Here is a 25,344-nt window from a genome sequence, read left to right as displayed (position 1 = left end):
GCTTAACCCACTGAGCCACCCAGGTGCCCCTTTAAACTTTTTTTTTGAGTTTATTTATTTTGAGAGAGAGAGCCAGTGGGGGAGGGTCAGAGAGAGAGAGAGAGAGCGCGTGCGAGAGGGAGAGGGAATCCCAAGCAGGCTGTCAGCACAAAGCCCGACGTGGGGCTCGATCCCACAAACCCTGACATCATGACTTGAGCTGAAGTCGGAGGCTTAGCCGGCTGAGCCACCCACCGCCCCTCGCTGCGCCCTGATTGAGGACTTTTCCGCCCCCTCCCTTTGTCCTCAGCCTCCCAGCGAGGCTCTGGTTAAGCTCTCCGCTTTTGATCTTGGTCAAGCCTGCGAATCTTGGCCGGGCTCCTGTCACCGTGTTCTTCTCACCGACCTGTGGCTCCCTCTCAGCTCCTGATCTGTCTTGATCCGGGCTCTTCCTCTGCCCTGGCCCCGCTTGTCTGTTGTCAAGGCAAAAATGTCACCTCTCTTCCGGCTGTCATTTGTGATAACCACACAGGATGCTGGAAACCAAGGCAGTTTATTTGCTTTCTCTCTCTTTCTCTCTCTGCCGGCAGACCAGCACCAGCCAGAACTGCAAAGGGCTATGTCCTTTTGCCTGGCTGTCTCGCTGATTCATTAGGACAACCCAGAGACACACGGGGAGGCCCAGTCTCTGGCCACCTGTAGCCACACCGCAGGGCTGCTTCTTGGACTTGGAAATGGAAACAGCATTTTTTTTTTTAACCCTGAGCACATTTTCTTTCTTTCCTTCTCCCTCCCTCCCTCCTCCCTCCCTCCCTTCCTTCTCCCTTCCTTCCATCCTTCCCTCCTTCCTTCGTCTCTTTTTCTCTTTCTTTTCTTTCTTTCTTTCTTCCTTCCTTCTTTCCTCTCCCTTTTTCTCTTTATTTCCTTCCTTCCTTCCTTCCTCTCCCTTTGTCTCTTCTTTTCTTCTTTCCTTCTTTCCCTTTTTCTTTCTTTCCTTCCTTTCTTCCTTCTTCTCCCTTTTTCTCTTTTCTTCCTTCCTTCTTTCCTTCCTTCCTCTCTCTTTCTTTTCTTCCTTCCTTCCTTCCTTCCTTCCTTCCTTCCTTCCTTCTTTCCGTCCTTCCTCTCTCTCTTTCTTTCTCCAAAATGTTTGGAAAATACGTAGTCCCATTTTTCTTAATTTTTAAGTTTATTTATTTTTTCGAGAGAAAGAGAGCAGGAGAAAGGCAGAGAGAGACGGGGAGAGAAAATCCCAAGCAGGCTCCACACTGTCAGCACAGAGCCTGACACAGGGCTCGAACTCACGAACTGTGAGACCATGACCTGAGCCGAAATCAGGAGTCAGACACATAACTGACAGAGCCACCCAGGCGCCCCTATGTAGTCCCATTTTTTAATACTATGTCCGTTCAACCCGTCCAAGGACAGACAAACAAACCTGCCAAGGCTGAGAACTCTCCTCCGGAGAGGCATGCCTGCGTGCTCCCTCCCTCGTCCTTCCCTCATGGTCCTTGGCCTCCCGCAGCTGTCCCTGTCTGCACTGACCCCCAGCCTCCACCCCTGCCCCCCCACTGTATTTCCCCTCCCTACCCTCCCTGGCCAGGGTCACCTGTTTGAAGCCTGGAATAGTTGTGTCACCACCACCCGAACATTTGCTGGCTCCCTCTTGTCCCCAGGGCCCTGGACCTGGCTCCAAAGGCTGTGATCTGGCCCTTGCACACCGCCCCGCCCCCACCAGTCTCCTCCAGTCACCTCCTCCCAGTTCCCACGTTCCAGCCTCACCATCCCCCAGGAGCCTCCCACAGCCCGCAGCAACAAACACCTCCACTCGGCCCTGCTGGCTCCAGGCCGGGTGACAAGCCCTCTTTTGTGGCCCTGTGGTCGGCGTCTCTCAAAGCTCACGTGGGTCTGTCCCCATTCCCCCCCCCCCCGCAACTCCCCCCCCTCCCCCAGAGCCACACCTCTGCCCCTGGCTTCCACAAGACAGGTTCCCAGGAAGCTTTCAGTGAGGGATGCCCTCCTGGTCCTTACATCAGTTGTGGGTGGGCTTTTCTTGAGCTGCCCATTTGATTCTTGAAACTCAACCTCGTGTAACAAAACAGGCTCCCCTTCCTATGTGAGAAGGCATAGAGCAGGCTTCCTCCCCAAGGTCCGGATCTGAGAGGCCATTTAGGGGCCAAGAACTCGGATGGGAAACCGTAGTCTCATCGCCTCGCACCCTCTACCTGACGGCGGTTCCCTCCATTAGGTACGAGGCAAAGCCAAGGCGAAGCCCTGTCTCGCCTTAGCGGTGCTGGTAACTCCGTCACACCTATTTTCCCGCTGCAGTGAGGTTGTACGTATCTTGAGATGTCGTGTCTGCCCGTCGCTACTTCGAAATTCTGGTGGTCATTAGACCCAGCGTTAGCGCTGGTGATTTAACGTGTTAATAAAGAAGCCTGTGCCTGTGCGTGCACGTGTGTGTACTTCATTGATTGAGTTCAGTCTGTTTGAAAAAAAATTTTTAAACGTTTTATTTGTGTTAGAGAGAGAGAGGGAGAGAGAGAGGGAGCACGAGGGCGGGAGGGGCAGAGGGCGAGGGCGGGGAGAGAGAATCCCAAACAGGCTCCACGCTGTGAGCGCAAAGCCCGACTGGAGGCTCGAACTCACCAACCCTGAGATCCTGACCGGAGCGGGGAAGGGCTCTCCATGCCTTTCGGTGATTAGGGCAGCGTTTCCCCGCCACCGTTGTGCCATGTGAGACTCTGGGAGACTCGTCCCTGCCCCTCCCGTTCCTCGCTCGGTCAAGTTACGTAAAAGCCGAGCTCTTGGAAGCCAATCAAGTCCCACACTAGACAAGTGATTAAAGTCACAATGAACCAATTTAAACGCCCGCACAGTCTCCCGTGCTTTACAAACGAAGCATTCAAAGACTGGGAGTGGCTTCAGGGAACATATTAAATGGTTAGCAAAACTCCAAACAGCTCTGAAAGGAGAACAGGCTGGGAGACGGAGCTCTGAGCCGCAGGCCCAGGTCTCCCTCGCCGCCGACAGCGTCCCCCGGCGGTGACAGCTGTCCCCTGCAATCTGGTGGCAGAGCCCACCCAGGGCGGTGGGGGCGGTGTTCAAATCCTCTGTCCACGCTCGTTGGACCACCGACTGCCGATCCAGAAGAGAGGGCCAACGCGGTTCAGCCGGGGTCAAGAGACTGTGTAAGTTGAAAGTGATGCTCGCTCTTTCTAGAAAGTTCACAAGACGCCTAAGGAAAAATAAGGACACAAAAACTCCCAACTGCGTGTTCCCACCATCCGCACGCAAATCGTCCGTAATCAAGTGGCCTCCGAGAACACTGTGCCCGGAAAAGAGAGGCCTGAGGATGTGACTCGGGCCACTTCAGCCCACACCCCTTGTCACGTGGACACATCGTGGCAAGACCGCCCAACCTTCCCCTGTGAGGGTAGTCTTTTGTGGTTTTGTTTGCTTTTACTGGTTGTGGAGAGTCGTGTCTGCTAAAGATACAATTTTGCCTAATTTGGGGGTGTCATTATATCATAAGGATGCTCCCTTATTAAATTCATTTTAGGCATACTTTTCAGTGGCTTCGTGATCGCATCGTGCTTTCCTCAGCCAACCCCCCATTGTTGGGCATTTGGGCTGTTTCTAGCCTTGTCCTGTTTGCCATTTTTAACCAATGCTGTGTTCATCAGCATTACACTTTATACCGATGCTGGGCCATTTCACCATGGTGCGAGGCGTTGCGGGAGCTGGAAGATAAGCCACGTACAATCCCTTCCCGTAAGATGCAGATATAAATAACTTTAATCCAAAGTAGGTGATAGTTGCCATAAGCAGACAACTGGAACCGGAATGTAGGAAAAGTCTTGCCTGGGCTGCACGGGATTCTAAGAAAGTTACCCGCGAAAATCTGAGCCTCCGCGTCCGCAGCTACGAGGTCAGGAGAAGGGAGCTGTGGGCAGCGTAGCCAAGGGCTGTTTCAGCTGCAGGATCCAGGCCAGCAGGCAGGCGTCGCTTAAGGGGGCAAAGCGGGTGGGGATCGTCTCACATGCAAAGGCAGTGCATCGTCAGTGACGTCTGCCGTGGACCCAAGTTGGTGGCGAAGTAGCGAACAGGCACCTGGCTGTCATGGGCACCCCCAGCCCTGAGATCGTGATATCAGGCGTGGTTTCGGGGCTGGCATCTCTTCAGTTGAGGCTTCTTCTTTTTTTTTTTTTTTTAAACGTTTATTTATTTTTGAGACAGAGAGAGACAGAGCATGAACGGGGGAGGGTCAGAGAGAGAGGGAGACACAGAATCTGAAACAGGCTCCAGGCTCTGAGCGGTCAGCACAGAGCCTGACGCGGGGCTCAAACTCACGGACCTGAGCCGAAGTCAGACGCTTGACCGACGGAGCCACCCAGGCGCCCCCGGTTGAGGCTTCTTGATCCATGCAGCTCAAGATTTGCTATCCGTAGTGCCCATCTCAGACCGTATATGTGTTTTGGGATCCCCTTGCGGAGGGGCTTCAACCCACAGAGACGGAGGAGAATTGCCCCTGAGTCTCCAGCAGGGGAGCTGAGAGGCCAGCCCAGCGGCCTGCCCCTGGTCTCCCTGCTCCCACAGGAGAGACCTGTCCTTCCTCCCGGGTCCTTTGGCCCTTTGACGACCACAGTCGCCCCCAGCTGTGGGGCCAGGCGGACGTGCCTGCCGGGAGGGGCACTGGTGCTGTGTGGGCCTGTCCCCAGCGTTGGCTCCCCCCCCCCCAAACCCCCATCCGGCGTCACCCTGCTTTCTCGTCTGCTGGCCTGATCTCACGTGTTCCTGCCTTCAGCCTCTGCAGGTGCCATGACTCAACCGCCCCAGGAGGGCTTCGACAGGAGCGTGGAGGAAGCCCGGCAGTGGATGAAGGCTGTGCAGGAGCGGCTGCAGGTCAACGACAACACCCAGGGGCCCCGGGCGGCCCTGGAGGCCAGGCTGCGGGAGACCGAGGTACTCAGAGACCGCGGCTTCCATAGCCCTGGGGCCTCGGCCGTGTCCCTCCCTCGGGCCTCGCGTTTCCTGACTCTTGAATGGCAGGGGCGGACCAGGCTAGTGTCTCTCTCAAACTCTGATGTGTTTGAATCTCCTGGGGATTTGGGTTTGAGGGCCGATTCTGATCCAGGGGGTCAGGGTGGACCCCAACTCTGGCATGTCTAACACGCTCCCTGGTCCTGGGACCACACTTTCATAGGAAGGGGCTAGAGGGGCTTTCTGGTTGTCCTGTCCTGGCCAGGCACCTTGCGGCCGGGGTGGGGGGGGGGTGGTGGGGTTGGGGGGTCCCCAGCCCAGTCCTTCCTGCCGCTTCCCGGCTTCCCTGGGCCGGGTCTGGGTGGGCCCAGATTGGCCTTCAGGAGGGTGGAGAAGGGTTCTGCCCCGTGAGAAGTGACCCGTCAGCTTCTCCAGGGCCAGGGTCTGGCCTTGCTCCCCACCTGGCACGAGGCAGGGCTCGGGGCGTGTGGTGCTATGCCTACCGGAAGTGCTGGTGTCCCGTGCCTGGCCCGGCATTATGGTGCCCCCATCTGAGGGCATCTGCTTCAGGCCAGGGGGCCAGGGGGCAGAACCTGGGTTATAGGCTCCATGCTGCTGTGAAAGTGCTGTGTGACCTCGGCCAAGTCCCTATCCCTCTCTGGGCCTCCGTTGCCCACGTGTAGGCAAAGCCATGACTTCCGCATCTCTGGGGTCACACCCATTGGGATAGACAGCTAACAATGGTCGCTTTTAAGGCGGGCGGGTGGGGACCACCTTCTCGTACACAAACTGATCTCCTGACCAGGCTAGAAGGGGTGCTGGCCCCACACCCAGTGTCCTGCGTGCTTTCTTGGGTGTTCTGTCTCACTGATTTTGTGCATCTTATTGAAAATACCTAATCCTCTTTTCGCAAACCGTCAAAATGAAGAAAATTTGTATCATCTTTTCAGGGCCGATGGTTTAAGGCTCACAACCACGTTACGAAGGGAAAGCCATGGTCTGCGTTTTATGCATGGGGAAACTGAGTCTCAGAGAGGTGACTTGTCCACGTTGAAAAGGTCTCCGGGTGGGACATTCCAGCCTGGAATTTGAGTCTTCTGATTCCTTGTCAGATGGGCTTTCTGCTTCCCTGCCAGGACATGTGCCTCTCAGATGATCGGAGACGGGCGTTCACAGTAAAACCGTGCCCGGCAGGGCAGAGAGTGGGGGACCACTTTTAAGTCATACGGCCAGAGGCTTCCCAATTGGACAGTGGAGTGAGCAGAGAACCCGGGACTCTCTGAGGCAGCCTGGGGCATCAGGCCTCTGGGGACAAGTGACTTTATTGCTGAAGCTGAAAGACAGCCGAGGTAGCCAGGCTGGGGGCCGCAGGGGTGAGGGTGGAGAGGAGGGGGCTCTAGGCGGAGGGAGCAGCAGAGGAGAGAGACCCAGCAGGTGGGCATGGCCCGAGGCACGTGCTCAGAGCCCCAGCAAGGCTGGGTTGGGGTAGCACCAGCCATCAGGCAGGAGCCGGGGACAGGGCCAGAGGGGAGGTCAGGGGTCAGAGGGTGACGGCCTGGAACACTGAGCCGGGGAGTTTGGATGTCGTTGCTGCGACAGGGGGATGGTAGGTTGGAAACTTGGAAGGAAGGTCGGGGATTCAAGGAGAGGAGTTGGCGGCCCGGAGCCCCTTCTCTTATCGGACTTGGCCTCGGTCATCATCCGCATTGTTACTGTCACCAGGAGGCATTTATCAAATGATTGGTCCTCACAGATCAGATCAGACATTCATTCGGCACCTGTTTGTCACATGCCCAGGGCCGCACCGTCAGCTTTCATGTTGAATTTCACAAAAGCCCTGTGAATGTGGTTTTATGGTCCCTAGTTTTCAATAATAGAATGTGATTCCTAGACGCGGTGATGGGCCCAAACTCTAGGAACCGATCTTGTCAGGACCTGAGCCCAGGGCTGAGTCCAGAGCATCACTGGCCATCCCCGTGGGGGGTCCTGGGGCAGTGGAGACGGCGAGGTTCACTTTACTCTGGGGCTCACAGCATAAAGGGGAATGGGGGATTATACGCATAATCCAGGCCGCACAGGATCTCGTGATGTTATTGATGTTTATTCTCCTCCTCTAGAACCTTCCGTGGCTCCCCATTGCCCACAAAACTAAAACCAAGCTTCACCTGGCACCAAAGTCTGCCACTGTCTACACCACCCCATCTTCCAGCCTCAGCCGTCCCGGCCATCCCGTCTACCAAGCACAGATCCTGTCCTGGTGGCAGACAGCCTAGATTTCCTGTCTGTAGGCCTCTGTCCTGTGCTGTTGCCTCTCCTTGGGATGCCCTCCCGTTTGCTTGTGTGTATGTGCTTGTGAAATGCAACCCTCCCCCTGCCCCCAAGCTCTGGCCCCAGCTCCTGATAGTCTGTGTCCCGGAACACCACGGCCCTGCGTGTGTACTTGCTGTTTCAAGGCCAAGGGTTGCTAATCCCTTTGAACCTTGCACCCTTCTACCGGCAGGCCATTCCCCTCCGGTGGTGGGTCGGGCTGCAGCCAAGGCAAGAGTGGTCCTTGGGAACAGCCCTCGGCCAGGCCAGGGTGGAAACCGGAGGGGAGCACGCCCACCGGCCGAGCCCCCAGGGACTTGACTCAGGGCCTAGGCGGAGGGGGTCACGTCCAGGGGCTCCGCCTCTGGCTCTCCCATGGGGCTCAAGCATGCTATTTTCTGGGCCTTGACATTTCAACACCAATTTTGCAATAAGAAAGAAAACATTTCGCTCCTGCCATCTGGTGAAGGGAGCGTCTGGTGACTTTTCCACCTCCGCACTCCGCGGGGCCTCACTCTGGGGTCGGGGTCTCGTGCCCCCCCCACCCCAGCTCAGTGATGTGCGTCCAGGGTGACTCTTCTCCAGAGTGGCCGGGATGTGAGTTCCCATCCAGCTCTGATGCCGCATAGGTGCGTGGCCAGAAGCGAGTCCCGTGCCCTCCTGCGACCTCACTTCCTAGCTACAGAGTGTGAGCAGCGCCCTCTCCCCCTTGCGTACAGAGGGGCTGTTGGCGGCTCCGGGGCCCTCGTGGTGGTGAAAGCCTTCTGTGAAGGGAGACCGGGAAGAGGGTTGCTCCCGGGGTTCGAGTCCCCGCCGTGGCTGTGGCGCCTTGGGAGCGTTTCTGGAGCACCTTGGGTTTCAGCTCATTGGGGGTGGGGTGGGGTGGGGTGGGGGTGGGGGCGATGGTTGCCGCCTTGCAGGAGGGACGGAACATGGGGGCGAATGACTTACTGGTGCGCTTGGCAGAGCGTGGCACCCTGACAGAGCCAGCCCGATGGATGGTGTTGTTTCTTGCGGTTTCGATGCGGGGACACACGCACGCCGATCCTCCCTGCCCGCGCCCGGGCCTCCCGGAGCTGGCCCCCAGGTCCCAGCCCTTGTCCTCTGGTTTCCAGACTTGCGGCCCTGCATTCGGGGCCCGGCCTCAGCCAGGCTGCTTCCTGACCGGCCTCCAGGCCCCTCTGTGGCCAGAGACAGGCTGCCTTTCCTAGGACGTGGCCTCCGGACACAGCCGTTGCTCAAGCCCCATCTCGAAGGCTTGCGCGTCACTAAGGCTCGGTGCCGACGTCACCTACTGCCCACCAAGCCTTGGATTTCCCCACATCCCTCACTGGAGCTCCAGTAGCTACTCCGTGGTGTCGGTGGCTCTATTAGTCATTTGTGCTCTTCTCTGCAGACCCCAGCACAGCCTGCAAGCGCTAGGTTCCTCCTGGACCCCAGTGCCCGACACAGTACCCAGCATAGTACCCAGAATAGTATCTAGCATAGTACCCAGCTCAGCTCAGTACCCCATCCAGTATCAAGCATAGTACCCAGCACAGGACCCAACCCGGTACCCAGCACAGTACTGCACATAGTACCCAGTGCAGTGCTCAGCTCAGTACCCACCCAGTACCAAGCATAGTACCCAGCAGTGCCCAACTAGGTACCCAGCACAGTACTGCACATAGTACCCAGCATAGTACCCAGAATAGTATCTAGCATAGTACCCAGCTCAGCTCAGTACCCCACCCAGTACCAAGCATAGTACCCAGCAGTGCCCAACTAGGTACCCAGCACAGTACTGCACATAGTACCCAGCATAGTACCCAGAATAGTATCTAGCATAGTACCCAGCTCAGCTCAGTACCCCACCCACTACCAAGCATAGTACCCAGCAGTGCCCAACTCAGTACCCAGCACAGTACTGCACATAGTACCCAGCACAGTGCCCAACCTGGTACCCAGCACAGTACTGCACACAGTACCCAGTGCAGTGCTCAGCTCAGTACCCCATCCAGTACCAAGCATAGTACCCAGCACAGGGCCCAACCCGGTACCCAGCACAGTACTGCACATAGTACCCAGTGCAGTGCTCAGCTCAGTACCCCACCCAGTACCAAGCATAGTACCCAGCAGTGCCCAACTAGGCACCCAGCACAGTACTGCACATAGTACCCAGCATAGTATCTAGCATAGTACCCAGCTAAGCTCAGTACCCCACCCACTACCAAGCATAGTACCCAGCAGTGCCCAACTCAGTACCCAGCACAGCACTGCACACAGTACCCAGTGCAGTGCTCAGCTCAGTACCCCACCCAGTACCAAGCATAGTACCCAGCAGTGCCCAACTCAGTACCCAGCACAGCACTGCGCACAGTACCCAGTGCAGTACTCAGCTCAGTACCCCACCCACTACCAAGCATAGTACCCAGCAGTGCCCAACTCAGTACCCAGCACAGCACTGCACACAGTACCCAGTGCAGTGCTCAGCTCAGTACCCCACCCAGTACCAAGCACAGTACCCAGCGCAGTGCCTACCTGGTCTTGGCTGCACTGATGGAAAGCCCTGACTAACGCCCTCCCTCCGGCTTTCCTGATCTATCTTTTCTTCTCTCCCCAAAGTTTTCCCTCCATCCACCCCCCACCTGACTGTTGCCCTCATTGGCTCCTTCCAATCAGAAGAGTTTTGTACCCCGTCCCAGCTGGCTCGTCCCTCCTGCCAAGCACTCCCGGATCCTGCTGGTGATCAGCTCTAAAGGAACCTCACACCAGCCGAAGAGCGTAGTCATGACTGCGGTGAAGAAAGGTGGAAACTACTTCTGGAAAGCTGGATTTGCCAGCGTAGCCACGGCCTCTGGCCTCCTGGCCCCCCGGCCTCCAGCAAACATCCCATTGGTTGATATTTCGGTTTGGGGGGGCAGATGTTTCTGCTTTGGGCCAGGTAGGGCTTGGTGTTCTGCCTGCCTTTGGGGCTGGCCGGCTTTTCTGTCTCTGGCAGGAAAGCAGCAGACTCACTCCCCTGCGAAGGGCAGGGAGTTGGGCGTCTGCTGTGTCTGCCCAGTCCGGCCTGCCCGTCTCCGAGCAGAAGTCAGGAGAGCAAGAGTCCAGAGGCCTAGAGGAGGTCACACAATCAGGAAACGAGGCTTTGGGAAAGGGGCCGTTGTCCTCATGGGGACTTTCCAGGCCCAGCTGGCTCCCTCTGGGTGTGGCAGAGAGAACGAATTCAGCTTCTTCCCCAAAGCCGTTGGCTCCCTAGATTCTGGATTCTGACTGAGCCTCCTCTGGACAGCAGGCGGAAAGGAGGCCTCTCTGGCTGCTGCAGAGAACAGCCCTGCAAAGCTCAAGGTTTCTGTGGGTTCCCAGCGCCCTTGTCCGTTAACTGCGATTTCGTGGCGTGCGTCTTCCTAGCTTGGAGGGTGGGTCTGCAGTCTGTTCCTCAGCGCTGGGTGTCAGAAATATCAGGTCCTTAATGAAACTGAATGTCGCGGGATGGCAAGAAATTCCTCCCCAGCCGCCCTGTGGGGCTCCCGCTCCTGAGTGGTGTGAAATGTTCCATGTGGCGGGTGGGTAATCTCGCTCAGCCCAGAACGTCCCGCAGTGGCCCTCGGACCTTTGGTCCACACTAATTGCCATAGCACCTTTGTCTTCTACATCGCTGCCTGCTGCTGAGCGGCCCTTGGGGTCTCGGTCGGATTCTCGTCGCAGCCGTGACCCTGCGGGGTCCTGCTACATCCCTCCGCTCGGCCGGGCTCAAACAACAAACAGAACGGCTTTCCCCTTCTTGGGGTATCTCCCCGCTCTCCACTCTCATCTGCCCCCCCACCCCCAAACACACACTCATAGACCGCAGAGAGCCTGTGTGGAAGGAGCTTGTTTAATTTCACTCTGATAACACAGGTAGGAGGGGACGTCCCTCTCTACCATCATCGTCACCGTCATCGCTAACCAGTCTCACGTGAAGCAACAGAAAGGCTTGACACCCTTGCTCACTCGCACCTCTCGGAAAAGGATCTACACCTTTTACAACCCACCGTTTACGAAGTATACTGACACATCGATGTTTTAACTAACTGTCTTTTCAAAAATGAATGTTAGAACCCTATGGGGTAGACAAAGCAGGCATTGTTATCACAATCTCAGGGTAAGAGAGGGAGGTCCAGAGCGGTCAAGCAACCTGCCTGGGGTCACACGGCTATCAATGAAGCAGCATTTCGCTCCCCCCTCCCCCACCCCTGCGCCATCCACAGAGAGGGGTCAGAGACGGCCGGCCCACTGGGACTTCATTCAGGGAAGGCTGGCTGCCAGCCTCCCAGGGAGACAGGCTGGGGAATAGAGCTTGAACTTCAGGCAAATGTGCTGTCAGTAAAGAGGGCTCAAAGGTACGAAAAGATGGTACTGAGAGCGAACACTATTAGTGTTGGGCCAGGCGGTGTGCCCAGGGCTCTCTCGGCTTCGCAGAACATTCCTGGAACCCTGGGTGGTGTAACTGCCCTCTTCCCCCATTTCGTAGGCCTCGCGAATCGAAGTACTGTGACAAAGGTCAGGCAGGTAGGAGGGAATGGCTCTGGAATTGGAATCCAATGGTACTTTTCCTACAGAGACCACGCTTGAGTTGCCAAAGAACTAACTAACGGCAGGTAATAAGGACAAGAGCTGATGTTAATCAGAAATATGCTACTTGCTAGACGTTGTAAATTCGTGTTGGTCCTCCCAGAGCCTGAAGCCAAGATGAGACTAAACGCACGAGATGTTTGATAGGGAAACTTCCACGAGAGAACAGGTTGGGAGCCCAGGAAGGCTGGGAGGGGTGAGGTCAGCCCGACGCAGGTCTGACCCCCAATCCAGGAGATCAGGGAGTGTCTGAGACCTCGGTGTGGCTCTGTGGGAGTCTGGCAAGGCCGTGGGGAGCCCGATGCCACAGGGGAACAGGCCTGCCTTCCTCTTCCTGCTTGGTCACTGGTGGGAGCAGCTGAGGGAGCAAGGCCTCGGTGTGAACTGCAAATTCAGAGAGAATTCCGGAGCCTCGGCTGGGGCCCTGGGTCAAGCCCACTCCCTGCAGGAGACCTGAGAGGCAGATTCTCACAGCCCCACACACCGCAACGTGCACCTTGCGTTTTCTCATTTATTTTTTTAAAAATGTTTACATTTATTTACTTATTATTGAGAGAGAAAGAGAGAGCGCAAGCAGGGGAGGGGCAGAGAGAGAGAGAGAGAGAGAGAGGGAGAGACAGAATCTGAAGCAGGCTCCAGGCTCTGAGCTGTCAGCGCAGAGCCCCAGGCGGGGCTCGAACCCACAAACCTCACCCACCGCGAGATCACGGCCTGAGCCGAAGTCAGACGCTTCACCGACTGAGCCACCAGCGCCCCTACGTTGCATTTTCTCGCTTCATACTGAAAAAGATCTGGGAGCTTGGTACTACGAATAACCCCATTTTACAAACGAGAAAACCGAGGCCAGGGAGATGGCGAGACGTGTGTGAGTTCACACAGCCGGAAGCGGCCCAGTGGGAAAGGGACGGGACTTACGCCAGCAGACGGCTCCACGGTTCTGTGTTCCCCTCGTCAGTGCCTTGCTTCCGACCTCAGGGCCTTTAGCTGGCCACCCACGGTCACAGGAGAAACCTGCAAGGGCCACCATTCGAACCCCAGCCCCTCTGGCCTCAAAGTCCCGGCTCTTTCCATCATGCCACCGTTAACGCCAAGGCTCTGCCTGCTCGTGGCTTTGTCTAACCCCTGGAAACCGGCTTTTGTGTCCACGACAGAAAATATGCCAGCTGGAGCCGGAGGGGCGCGTGAAGGTGGACGTCGTGCTGCGGGCGGCGGAGGGCCTCCTGGCGTGTTGCCGTGATGGCCAGAAGCCCGAGATCCTGGCCCAGCTGAAGGACATCAAAGCCCAGTGGGAGGAGACGGTCACCTACATGACCCACTGTCACAGGTAAGGCGGCTGGGGACCCCCGCCGGGCCTTCGCAGCCTCTGTTGACCCTCCTCGTCCAGCACCGCGCTGTCCTGGGGCCTCTACCCCGGGGACATTTCTCCGGTCCTGGAATTGCTGGGAACAGGATGTTCTCTTGGGATGTGCGCCAGCCCTGCCTGCCTCTTTCTAATTATAATCGAGCTTAATGATGATAATGGCAGTGGGAGCCCATCAGGTTTTGCCAACACTAAATTCTTAGTAGACTCGCCATGTGTTCGTCCCCCAGCAGAATGGCGGAGTGGCCCTGTTGCCTGGCTGGCGACGTAGCCTAGATCCTGTGCTGCCCCTGAGAGCCAGGGAGGGATGGGGGGTTAGGCAGACCTGAGATTGCTGCCTGCTTGCTGTGTGGCCTTGGGAAAGTTACTTGAGCTCTCTGAGCCCCAGGCTCCTCATCTGGACAACGGGTATAATCAAGCATTCGATGAAGGCTGTCAGGAAGACAGAAGAGGAGAAGCAAATGTCAAGAGCGAGGCACAGTAGGGCCCTCAGGGACCAGGAGCTGCCAGGGCCCCCTCCATCGCTGTGAAGCCGGAAGGTTGAGTGGCCGGGGCGACTTTGCACTGTGCTTTCCGCTTTTCAAACCCTCTCACTTGGAACTGCAGTCGTTTGATGTAGGCTGGAGAGATGGGGCCGTCTCCGTGTTACGGACGGGGAAACCGAGGCAGGCGAGGAGGCAGGGTTATGCAGCAAGCTCATGGCGCCTCTGGAGGCCACACGTAGGCCCCCCAGCCTTCTGCCCCACCGAACAGCCACAAGCCCCCCAGACACTATTGCGCTGTGTCGATTATTAGACACACTCCCACCACACTGAGGTAGGGCCCCGAACCTGGAGGGTCGTCAAGCTGCCCAGGTGACCCTGAGGACCAGAGAGAGTGTCATTTCATTGCGCTCCTGCCCACAGCCACCCCCACGAGTACTGGGGAGGGGGCGGCTGCCCAGCCCTAGGGCCAGGTGGGCGGGTCGTTCACGGCCCCCTGCTCTCTGTCCACAGCCGCATCGAGTGGGTGTGGCTGCACTGGAGCGAGTATCTGCTGGCTCGAGACGAGTTCTACCGCTGGTTCCAGAAGATGATGGTGGTCCTGGAGCTGCCCGTGGAGCTGCAGCTGGGCCTGAAGGAGAAGCAGTGGCAGCTGAGCCACGCCCAGGTCCTGCTGCACAACGTGGGCAACCAGGCCGTGCTCCTCGACCGGCTGCTGGAGGAGGCGGCCTCCCTGTTCAACAGGATCGGGGACCCCAGTGTGGACGAAGACGCCCAGAAGAGGATGAAGGCCGAGTACGCCGCGGTGAAGGCCAAAGCCCAGGTGCGTGAGGCGTGGGGGGCTCTGTCTTCACCTGTGCGTCCATTAGCCGCCTCTGTCTCCCCGTGCATCCATTATCCACCACTGTCTACCCATGTAGCCATATTCACCTCTGTCTCCCTGTGCGTCCATTAGCCGCCTCTGTCTCCCCGTGCATCCATTATCCACCACTGTCTACCCATGTAGCCATATTCACCTCTGTCTCCCTGTGCGTCCATTAGCCGCCTCTGTCTCCCCGTGCATCCATTATCCACCACTGTCTACCCATGTAGCCATATTCACCTCTGTCTCCCTGTGTGTCCATTAGCCGCCTCTGTCTCCCCGTGCATCCATTATCCACCACTGTCTACCCATGTAGCCATATTCACCTCTGTCTCCCTGTGCATCCATTAGCCACCTCTGTCTCCCGTGCAGCCATTATCCACCGCTGTCTACCTGTATAGCCACCCATTCGCTCCCCATACGTCTATCCCTCCATCTACTCACCACCTGCTGAGCAACCACCCAACACCCACTCACCCACCCAGCCACCACCTCCGTCTACCCACCGTCCTGCCCCCCACCATCTACCCCCACTGGACTACCCTATCTGCCATTCACCATCCAGCCACAGCCATCCACTTACCTGCCCAACCGTCTCTCTGTGCCCACGCTCCCATCCGCCTCCTCGCGCCTCCGGCTCCCTCCCACCAGCCTCACCAACCTCTCGTTCATCCGCACAGCCACGTAACCACCCACCCGGCCATCTACACGTTCACCCACCTACTCGTCAACCCGTTCACCCGTGTGTCTGTCTGCTGTCCACTGCCCATCCCCTGTCTCCCCGTCACCTGCTCGCTATCCCCCCGTCACCCACCCCCGAACTACCACACGCCTTTCATCCACTCCACCACCGACCCCTCCTTCTTCACCCACCCGTCAGCCTGTTATCTGTCGTCCGCACTCCCTGCCCTTCCTCCGAGGCTCTCTTTTGCCCTTCCCCCTCGTCCTTCTGCCCGTTCTTTGTCCCCATCCCCCCGCCCCATTATATCCTTGATTTTTAACCGGTCCTCTGAGTTATCAAGTTCAATTATTAGTATCTTGCAAAGGAATTCTAATCGGGTTTTTGTGACACTCACCGTTCTGTTTCGCATCGTGTAAAGTTTGCCCTCCTTCCGGGTATGGGTTGTATCTGTAATCATTCCGAGTGGACGTATTTCACATCAGATTGTTCAAGTAGCTGAAGTTTCGGAGCCTGACGCTGCAATTTATCGGGTCTCCTGTCGTGGTGGAGCCTTAGGGCCTTTGTGGTTCTGGACTGTGAGCTCGTGCTAAGCAGGACTTTATCTGCAGACCCCCGTGGCTGGGGCCTGACGCGCCGAGTGGCTGGCGTTTCCCTCAGCCAGGCTCCCCTGGGAATTCACCTTCATGGTTCCTATGCTTACATCAGTGTGTTCTTGACTTGGGGATTCCTGCGTCTAAACTTGAACCCCAAGCCAAAATTATGCGAGAGGCCCCTGGCTCCACACTCTGAAAGGCGATTAGTCTTTCATTTGTTTTGTTTTGGGTTTTGCCCCAGAGCCCGCGCTGAAACCCAAACTTCTTTCCTGGATTGTGCATAGGGGGAGATTTTTCTAGTTCATCCTTTGACGGTGGGGGACGCAGCCCCTTGAGGGTTCTGCCTTTTTGCTTCTGGGCCCAAAGCCTTACTTCCTCCTCCAACCGGAGCCTTAAACCCAGGGAAACCTCAAGCACACAAGTGAGTTTAGCAACTGTAACATCTTTGCGTGTCGTCCACGTGACGTCACTTACCTCGGTGTGTGCATGTAAACAACGCTTGTCAAATTTTATGCAGCCGTTTTGGCCGTCTATCGTGGAAGGGTGCCCAGGCTTTCTAGTCTGCCGTGTTGCTGGCTCCTTCGTGATTACAGTTTAAGGGCAACAGACCTGTAATGGACAGAGATCTGAGAATGCACTAGCAAGAACAGGACTCTGGTCCTTGAATGCTTGGGAAGGGGCCTGGGTTCAAGCCAGGCTCTGCCAGCTTTCCAGCTGTGTGGCCTCAGGGCAGCTCGCGCTACCTGCTGGCAGTTCACAAGGGAGTTCTTTGAAAACTGGCACCTGGTTTCCCCACATAAAGGGCATCTCGGCCCCCAATAGCAGTGAGAACCAATAGCAACAACAATGGAGCTTTGAGCAGGTGCTCAAAGCTGTTTATTGAATGAATGAGAGCCCCGCCCTTCAGCTTGGAGGCTCACGAGTCCCGAGTCCCGAGCCCCGCCCCCCCCCCCCCCCCAGGGAAGCGGCAGAAGGTTCTGGGGCAGCTGTGCAGGGGCCAGAATGGACAGGCAAGGCGGGTGTGGACTTTGGCTGTCACATACGCAGCCAGCTGGCCCTCACCAAGTCCCGAGTGGCAAGGGCAGGCTTAACAGCGATTCTTTCTCCAGGTCGGCCCCTGGGGCCGGGCCGAGAAGGTGTCTGCCCCCGTGGCCTCATTGTGACTTCACAGGAAACAGGTGCACCTGTCAATCAGCAGAGAGCCTTCCGCGAAATGTGCGGAGGACGGGAAATGGAAAGTAGTTTGGCCCGTGTGTGTGTGTGTGTGTGTGTGTGTGTGTGTGTACATGTGTACACGTGTGTGTGGAGGGGGCGTGCCAGGGGCACCGGGTGAGCACCAGTCCTGGCTCACGTGTGCAAACGATCACCTCAGAGATTCTCACAGTCGCTGCTAGGGGACCCTCCCCTCGCTGCGTCCAAAAAATCATAGACGTCACAATTCTTGTTGACGACTGCTGTCTTTTCCAAGTCTCTTCGTGTCTTTGACCTCGTTTGGTCCCCCCAGCCTTCTCGTGTGGTGGAGAGCGAAGGTTTCGAACTGGGCCCATTTTGCGGACCTAAAAAAAAAAAACCCATGTAAGTGGCAGATGCCATTGTCCCGCGAGAGAGACCCAGAAGTTCTAGGCGACTCGCAAGGTGGGGTCTTCCCTCAGTGGTGCCTCAGGTCCTGTCCCCTGTGCCCGTCAGGGAGGAGCCCGGACCGCCCGAGCTGCTGTGGGTCCGGCTGAGAAAGTGGAAGGCAGCGGTGAGTGGGCAGTGTGGAGACCCTGGAGGCGGGAGCACATTGCTTCCAGAGGTTTCTAGGAGGCAGCGACCAGCTCGCAGGGCAGGAGAGTGGGGGATCCAGAGTGTAAGGACGGCGTGAGTGCATTTTGCTGGGGAGAAGAGCCACAGCTTCCTTCAGATTCTAGAAGGGACCTTGACCTTCAGAAGACTGAGTTGCTACTGAGAAAATCTAACTTTGGCGTTGTCCTTAACGAGATTTAACTGCCAACCCCACGGTCCTCATTAGTAAAATGGGGTAGAGCCCCAGACCCCAAGCCCCTGGTCACAGCCCCTCCTGCCAGCCCTAGACCACAAGAGAATGCTCGAACTCCATCCTAAGCAGGGTAGGGAACTCTGCATGTCCGCTGGGGCCCCCGAAGATTCTCCGTGGCCCAGATGCCTCCTAGTCACCTGCCTCGGACATTTGATGAAGGCCTCACCTTGCGCGAAAGGCTCTCTCAAGGCAGATAAGATGGCCATCCCGAAGCAGGCAGCTGAAATCCCCCAGCCCAGGGACAGGACTGGGGCCATGTAAGAATCCCCAGGCATCCAGGCCTGTCTCAGGGTGGCTCTCTGTGGTGTTGCCTTAGTCCGCTCAGGCTGCCGTAACCAAACACCATAGACTGGGGGGCTTAAACAACAGAAATTTGTTTCTCACAGTTTTGTAGGCTGGGAAGTCTACAAGGTATTGGCAGAGTCGATTCCTGGTGAGGGGCCTTTTCTTGCTTTGTAGATGGCTGCCTCCTTCTCCTTCTCCTTCTTCTTCTTCTTCTTTTTTGATGTTTATTTTTAAGAGAGAGAGAGAGCACAAATGAGGGAGGGGCAGAGAGAGGGAGACGCAGAATCCGAAGCAGGCTCCGGGCTCCGAGCTGTCAGCACAGAGCCCGATGCGGGGCTCGAACTCACGAACTGTGAGACCACGACCTGAGCTGAAGTCGGACCCCTAACCGACTGAGCCTCCCAGGCACCCCTAGATGGCTGCCTTCTTGCTCTCATGGTGGAAAGATGGGGACAGGGGACAGTAGGCTGTCTTCTGTCTCTTCCTATAAGGGCACTGACCCCATCATGGGGACCCCACCCTCATGACCTCTCGTGATCCCGGTCACCTCTCAAAGGCCCCACCTCCAAATACCATCACATTAGGAGTTAGGACTTGACCCTATGGGTTTAGGGGACACAGCTCAGTCCGTTGCAGACCTTGTGTGTATTAATACCTTGACTTTCACCAACGAGAGAGCCCGTTTCAACATTTCTCAAGCCAGTCAACGGGCCATTGTGTTCACCTCTGAGAATCCACTTGTGACTTCCGATATGTTAACTAGCAAAGCCTCTGGTGTGGAGGGGCACGGGAGCCCAGGAGCACCGTGGGGGCCACCTCCGGACCCGTGGCCTCTGTGACCACCCGCGGCAGGGAGATCCGAGGACTAGATCAGTGGGCCAAGCCCGGGAGTGGGGGGGACAATAGGGCTGTGTCAGCCCCAGACACTGAGAGTCAAGAATAGAGCAGGCTGGCCGCCAGTGGGGTCCTGTTGGTGTACTCTGAGTGTTTTTAATCCACCAGGTACGTTTTCTGAAGGGCCAGGCACACAGCAGCCACCTCCTCCCCCTCCCTGCCTCCCCTGGGCGCCTGTCAAAGGAGGCGGGAGCGTCTGGCATCTGGGCCATGAATCAAACCGGCCGGCGCAGGCTTGCGGAGACATCAGTCCTCGCCGCCCTTGTTAATTGGTGGGGTTTGGACGTTCCCGACAACCCTGCCCGCCACAGATGGTTTCGTTGTTTGGTCTGATGAGGGCAGGTGGAGGACCCCCCCCCCCCGCCCCCAGCCATCCGTCACCCCTGTCATTCTGCGACGTGGCCGGCCGGCAGCGGCTGAATTGTGCGCTGTGATCGCTACGCCTGGCACGGGGCTCGTCTGGACGCCTGCCCTGCCGGGCCACGCTGCTCTCCGAGGGCCTGCTCACGATCACGGAGGCTTTTATTTACTCTGGGCTTCCCGAGTGCTGGCACCTCATCGCTCACACACGGGGCCGCCGGCCAGCGCGTTCCGGGGGAGCCTTTGCTGCGCGACGACATCTATCACCAGCAGCGTCGACCAGGGGCCCGGTGCTTATTCTCTGCTTGTTATTCCTGACCCACTTCGTTTCATAAATGAGGCTTTCCCGGGGACGGCGGAGGCTCTGGGAGGGTTTGGACGGACGCAGACAGCCCCGTGGGAAGGGGGGGCCGGCGCGGGAGTCGCGAAGGAGGTGGCGGTGGCCTCCGTCTCTTGGTCCGCGTTTGGAATTCGGACCCCGCGGGGCACTGCCGTCGCTGCTCTCCGGGCCACGCTCCCCTGAGTGGGAGGTTCCCAGCTCTGCGCTGAAGGACTCGGTCCCGTGCCTCGGTTTCCCCATCTCCAAAGCGGGGGTGTCTTCTCCTCCCTGCCATGGCTGTTGCAAATTTAAATGAATTAATCTGTGTTTTCAGGTTTGGTGAGGACTTTCTCAAAGGGCAGGGGAGGCGTGTACGAAGAGCGGGGAAGTTTTCCGAACCCGCGTGTCTGTCCGCGCTTCCCTTTGGAGCACTTTTGACCAGGTTTTGTAGTAGAGGGCCAGCGAACTCCTGGACACAGCCTGCTCCCCGGCTGAGAGCGGAGGCCAGCTACTGATGGCCCGTGGGCCAACTTGAGCCCATCTCCTGATTTTGCGTGGCCTGGGAGCCAGAAATGGTTTCTGCCCGCTTAAATGGCAGGAAATAAAACGCAGACTCTTCCAGGACGTGGAAAAAATGCTATGAAATTCACATTTCGGTGCCCATATTTCCGTTTCACTGGAACACAGGCCTGTTCTACGTGGCAGCCTGTGGCACAACGGAAGGAACGCATCACCGGCTGCAACAGAAGCCACATGGTGGCTAAAATCGACAACGTCTCCTCTCCACCGCCAGTCAACCCCTGGATCAGAGCAGTGGTTTCGGAGTTGGGCACCTGCCATTTAACTCTTGTCCAGAAGGCCCTTCAAGAGCTACGTGACCTCCCAGCCTCGGCTTGGACATCTGTGTAGCGGGAGGGCTTGGCATCGTGGTGACGATTAAGTGTGAGATAGCTTGTCACGCTCCCGGCACGTTGGCAGGTGCTTGGTAAATGGAGGTCCTCCCTTTCCCTCTTCTTGACCCTCCTTGAAAACTTCCCTCCAGCGGCCACACTCAGTGTTGAATCTTCCTGCCATTTGGGAAGCACTCATTCACAGAGCCTGGGGGGGGGAAGTCAGCAAGGGGCCGCCTGGTGTGTAGGGAGCTCTTGACTTTCCCAGCGGATGGGGAGGCATGGACAATGCCAGAAGGGAACCACAGGACAAAGGGAAGGCTGCTAAGTCAGCCTGGGGCAGCGGGCCAAGTCAGAGAGGCTGTGGGGCCCGGAGGTCAGCGTGGCCGGGCAGAACTGCTCCCTTGCCCACTCGAGCTGCCTAGTGCGGTCCCGGGGTCATGTGAGTTCTGACTCACTTGACTCCACTGCGCCATAGTGAAGTGGGGTTGTTATTAACCACACGTACAGAGAGACGCGGGCACATAGCAGGCCAGGGTTCAAGTCACCGGCAAACCCTCCAAACCCAGGGTGTTGACTGCAAGGCCACAGCCACATCGCGGGGTCCTGCCCTTGACCAGAATGCTGCAGCACTTGGATCCGGGCCTGCGGGCAGCGGGGAGCCATGGAGGGCTTGAGAGAAATGGTGTTGCCATCAGGGGCGTGTTTGAGAAACGGTTCCTGGGCACACAGGTCTGATAGAAGGGGCATTTATTTCTCAGATGACAGCCCCGCTCGGGACGCCATCTTGCCCCTGTGTGGCGAGGACTAGAGTAGGGTGGTCTGAAAACCGAGGTGACTCCAGCCCATGCCGCCAGCAACACCGCACCCGTGAGGAAGGGGGGACGGCCTCCTGTGTATTTGCATGCGCTGCACACACCGCCGGTGTGGGGGCACAGATGCCGTTGGCCCAGTCTGGCCTCTAGGTTTGAATTTGGTCCTTCCCTACCCAGGTGAGCTTGGGCAAGTGCTTTCTGAGGCGCCGCTCTGTGCCTCCGTTTCCCCATGTGTCAAACGGGGATAATAATGGTGCCATCTGATTGGGTGGTCAGGAGAGCGCAGTGAGATGACAATGTACGGAAAGTTCCTTGGGTGCTCTCGGCACCTTGGTGAGTGCTCCAACGATAGCGTTGTGTAGCAGGAGTTGTTAAATGTTCCTGTCATGTTTATTTATCGTTGAGAGGGATAGAATGTGAGTGGGGGAGGGGCAGAGAGAGAGACAGACAGACAGACAGACAGAATCTGAAGCAGGCTCTAGGCTCTGAGCTGTCAGCACGGAGCCCGATGCAGGGCTCGAACTCACGAACCATGATATACGACCTGAGCCAAAGTTGGATGCTTAACCGACCGAGCCCCCAGGTGCCCCTGTTCCTGTCATTTTTTTAATGTTTATTTATTTATTTTGAGAGAGAGAGAGAGAGAGAGAGAAGAGAGAATCCTATGCTGTCAGTGCAGAGCCCGATGCGGGGCTCGATCTCACAAACCGTGAGGTCATGACATGAACCGATATCAAGAGTTGGACGCTGGGGCGCCTGGGTGGCGCAGTCGGTTAAGCGTCCGACTTCAGCCAGGTCACGATCTCGCGGTCCGTGAGTTCGAGCCCCGCGTCGGGCTCTGGGCTGATGGCTCAGAGCCTGGAGCCTGTTTCCGATTCTGTGTCTCCCTCTCTCTCTGCCCCTCCCCCGTTCATGCTCTGTCTCTCTCTGTCCCAAAATAAATAAATAAACGTTGAAAAAAAAAAAAAAAGAGTTGGACGCTTAACCAACTGAGCCACCCAGGTGCCCCTAAATACCCCTGTCTTGAGTCCCATTCCCCGGACACGGCAGGAAAGAAAGCCAGCTGTAGAGTGGGCGGGCCCAGTGTGGACATGCTCTGACGGATGCCTTTATCTTCGGCAAAAGGGCAGACGGTCGGCTGTATCTCACACCCCCTAAACACACACATACACACGCACACGCGCACACACACACGTAGGCCTTGAAGGCCAAGGGCAGCCTGGGCTGGGGACCTGCATAGGTGGTGACCGTCCTCCCCCCACCCCACAGGACAGAGTGGGCCTGCTGGAGCAGGTGACCCGGGAGCACGAGCATTTCCAGGCAGGCGTGGACGAGTTCCAGCTGTGGCTGAAGGCGGTGGTGGAGAAGGTGAGCAGCTGCCTGGGGCGGAACTGCAAACTGACCACCGAGGGCCGTCTCTGCGCGCTGCAGGTAAACTTGACCGCGTCTCTACCAGAGGGGTCCCCCGAGGAAATGCTCAGCTACTGGGCTTCTGTGTTGTTTATTTACTGGGATGTGCTGGGGGCCCCAGGGGATACAAGAGCCACGGCACGCAGAGCGCACACGAGGAGACGTGTCGAATCTAGCGCAGTAGGTGTGGGGCCTCAGCTGCTTTACAGAAATCTCCGAGCCAGCGGGGCACTTGGAAACCCAAGGTCACAGCAGTGTGGTCTAGACCAGTGGGTCTCAAACGGGGGACACTTGGCAACGTCTGGAGACATTTTTTGGTCGTTACCACAGAGGGCGGAAATGCTATTGGCATGTAGCGGGTAGAGGCCAGATCCGATGCTGTTATGCACCTTGCGACGGGCAGGACCGCCCCCCCAACAGACCTGTCCGACCGCAGGTGTCGGTCGTGCGGCGGGTAAGGAGCCCTGGTGTAGGCATCAGGCCTGCAGTGGAGACAGGCTTGGTCCACTCCGGCCTTCCTGAATGGCTGTGACCTTGAATGAGCTTCTGACTTCCTCCATAAAGGGACTGTTAGAGTATGTGCAGTAATTCGGGGACTACTTTATAAATTTTGCCACAGATCTACAGCACCTGGACCATTTATTTAATATTTGTATGTAAGTTGACTGTTGTTTAAAAACCAGTGAATAACGACATCCCACCCCCCAAAATCTTATGTGAGTAGTGTGAGAATGTTCGTCGGAACTTTATTTGTAATAGTCCCAAACGGAAAACACCTCAGATTTTAATCAGCAGAGTGTTGGATTCACACATTGTGGCACCGGAGATAGATATCGATGATACAGATATAGATAGAGATTAGCTATAAATCACATGTCCATGTCTGTATCTATATATAAAGGAATACTACTCACAACAAAGAAGAATGAAGTGCTAAGACCTACGACAGCATGGAAGAATCCAAAAAAACGACGTGGAAAGAAGCCAGTTTCAAAAGATAATATATCCAATGCTTTCAGATACATGGAGTTCTAGAATCTCTTGGGATGTTAGAAATGCTCTATATTTTGGTAACAATGTGCACTACGTGGGTGTGCATATTTCTCAAAACTCTTTGAATAGTAATGCTTAAGATCTATGTATCTTACTCCATGCAATTGCACTGCGACAAAAAAGGAAAATATTTGGAAGGCACTTGCGAATAAAATAGACTTGCAGGTGCCTATATACATTTTTTAAATGGAAGACTAATGAATATTTGTATGAAAGGAAAAGTTCTGTCATTGTCGTGAATGGAAAACCGCTGCTCACTCGGCATTCGTAGATAACCCTACAAATAAATATAACGAAACCCAACCGGGTCGTTAGGTTCTATTTGGCTCCATACTTCCTCCAGCTGAAGGCTCCCAGCCCGAGGCTGCCTCTGTCTTTGTTAAAAGGGAAGATCAACAAACGTCACAGAGGGTTAAAGGCAGAAACACCCAACCCAGATTTTCTCCTCGACTTAATCAAGTGGCCGTAAAAGTCGCGGGAAGGGAATTACATCCTCTTGTGGCAAGTCAGTGCGATTAAGGCGGACAGTCCACCCCTTGGAAAGGCGCGTCTGGCTCTCATCTAGGAGTTCGTGTTTAGCATGACATCTAGGAGTTCGTGTTTAGCTCTGGAAAATGCAGCACGTGATGTCTTTTTCCCCTTGTACGTGTCTCCATATGTCCACCCACCCCCCCCCCCGCCCCCTTCAGGACATCGCCGGCGATTTTCCCCGGGGTAAGGAGTCTTTGAGGAGGCTGGAGGAGCAGGCTGTGGGCGTCATCCAGAACACCTCTCCTCTGGGCGCGGAGAAGATCACCGAGGAGCTGGAGGAGATGCAGAAAGTTCTGGACAAGCTGCGAGCCCTCTGGGAGGAGGAGGAGGAGCGGCTGCAGGGCCTGCTCAAGTCCATGGGAGCCTGTGAGCAGCAGAGGCGGCAGCTAGAGGCCGAGCTGGGAGAGTTCAGGAAGGACCTTCAGAGGCTGGCCGAGGAGGGTCTGGAGCCCGCGGCGAAGGCGGGGACCGAGGACGAGCTGGTGGCCCGCTGGAGACTCTACTCGGTAAGTGGGGTTTGGCTAAGACAGGGACTGTCCAGGTGACATGTGTACCTCGGAGCTCCTCTGCACGGGGAGAGAGTCATGCTAAGCTTTAACCACGTTTACTCTGGGCCTTCTAGATCTTTGGTGATCTAAGTTCCCTGGGTGTAGTACACAAGTTGGGTGTTTGTACCCATCTTCCAGATGAGGAAACCGAGGTCTGGAGAGGTTTCCCTTACCCTCAACATCCCCAGGACCACGCGAGGAGTCTGTGGGTAAATAAGACCAGAGGTGGCTTGCCTTTCGGTCTGCCATTCCCTTGCCCCGTGGTGGGATGCGGGGTGGACTGCTTGAGCCCAGAGCAGGGAGAGTTAGGTCAGAGGGAAGGTGCTTCGCGTGGAGACGATGGGGTTCTAGGGAGACCAAGCC

At 56.7% G+C, this 25,344-nt stretch overlaps 1 protein-coding gene across 6 annotated transcripts in view; it reads left to right on the top strand.

The window, feature by feature from the left end:
- The window catches only part of SYNE3 (spectrin repeat containing nuclear envelope family member 3), a 100,757-nt gene that overhangs the window by 30,059 nt on the left and 45,354 nt on the right, over window positions 1-25,344 (top strand). For 4 of the 6 annotated variants that reach the window (XM_045451980.1, XM_045451983.1, XM_045451981.1 and 1 more), the window contains exons 2-6: window positions 4,784-4,941; window positions 13,011-13,183; window positions 14,215-14,524; window positions 22,709-22,870; window positions 24,592-24,939. In XM_045451980.1, coding sequence (XP_045307936.1) covers window positions 4,798-4,941; window positions 13,011-13,183; window positions 14,215-14,524; window positions 22,709-22,870; window positions 24,592-24,939 — 1,137 coding nt within the window. In that variant the 5' untranslated portion in view covers window positions 4,784-4,797. Of the gene's footprint in view, window positions 1-2,595; window positions 3,168-3,190; window positions 3,908-4,783; window positions 4,942-13,010; window positions 13,184-14,214; window positions 14,525-22,708; window positions 22,871-24,591; window positions 24,940-25,344 lie in introns of those variants that run through there. The other 2 variants (XM_045451984.1, XM_045451982.1) reach the window with 2 other exon arrangements.

Source organism: Leopardus geoffroyi, chromosome B3 (assembly GCF_018350155.1).
Source record: "Leopardus geoffroyi isolate Oge1 chromosome B3, O.geoffroyi_Oge1_pat1.0, whole genome shotgun sequence".
In the NCBI taxonomy this organism is placed as follows: Eukaryota; Metazoa; Chordata; class Mammalia; order Carnivora; family Felidae; genus Leopardus; species Leopardus geoffroyi.
Note: the sequence above shows the minus strand (reverse complement) of the source record. Positions and strands in the feature narration are given on the sequence as shown.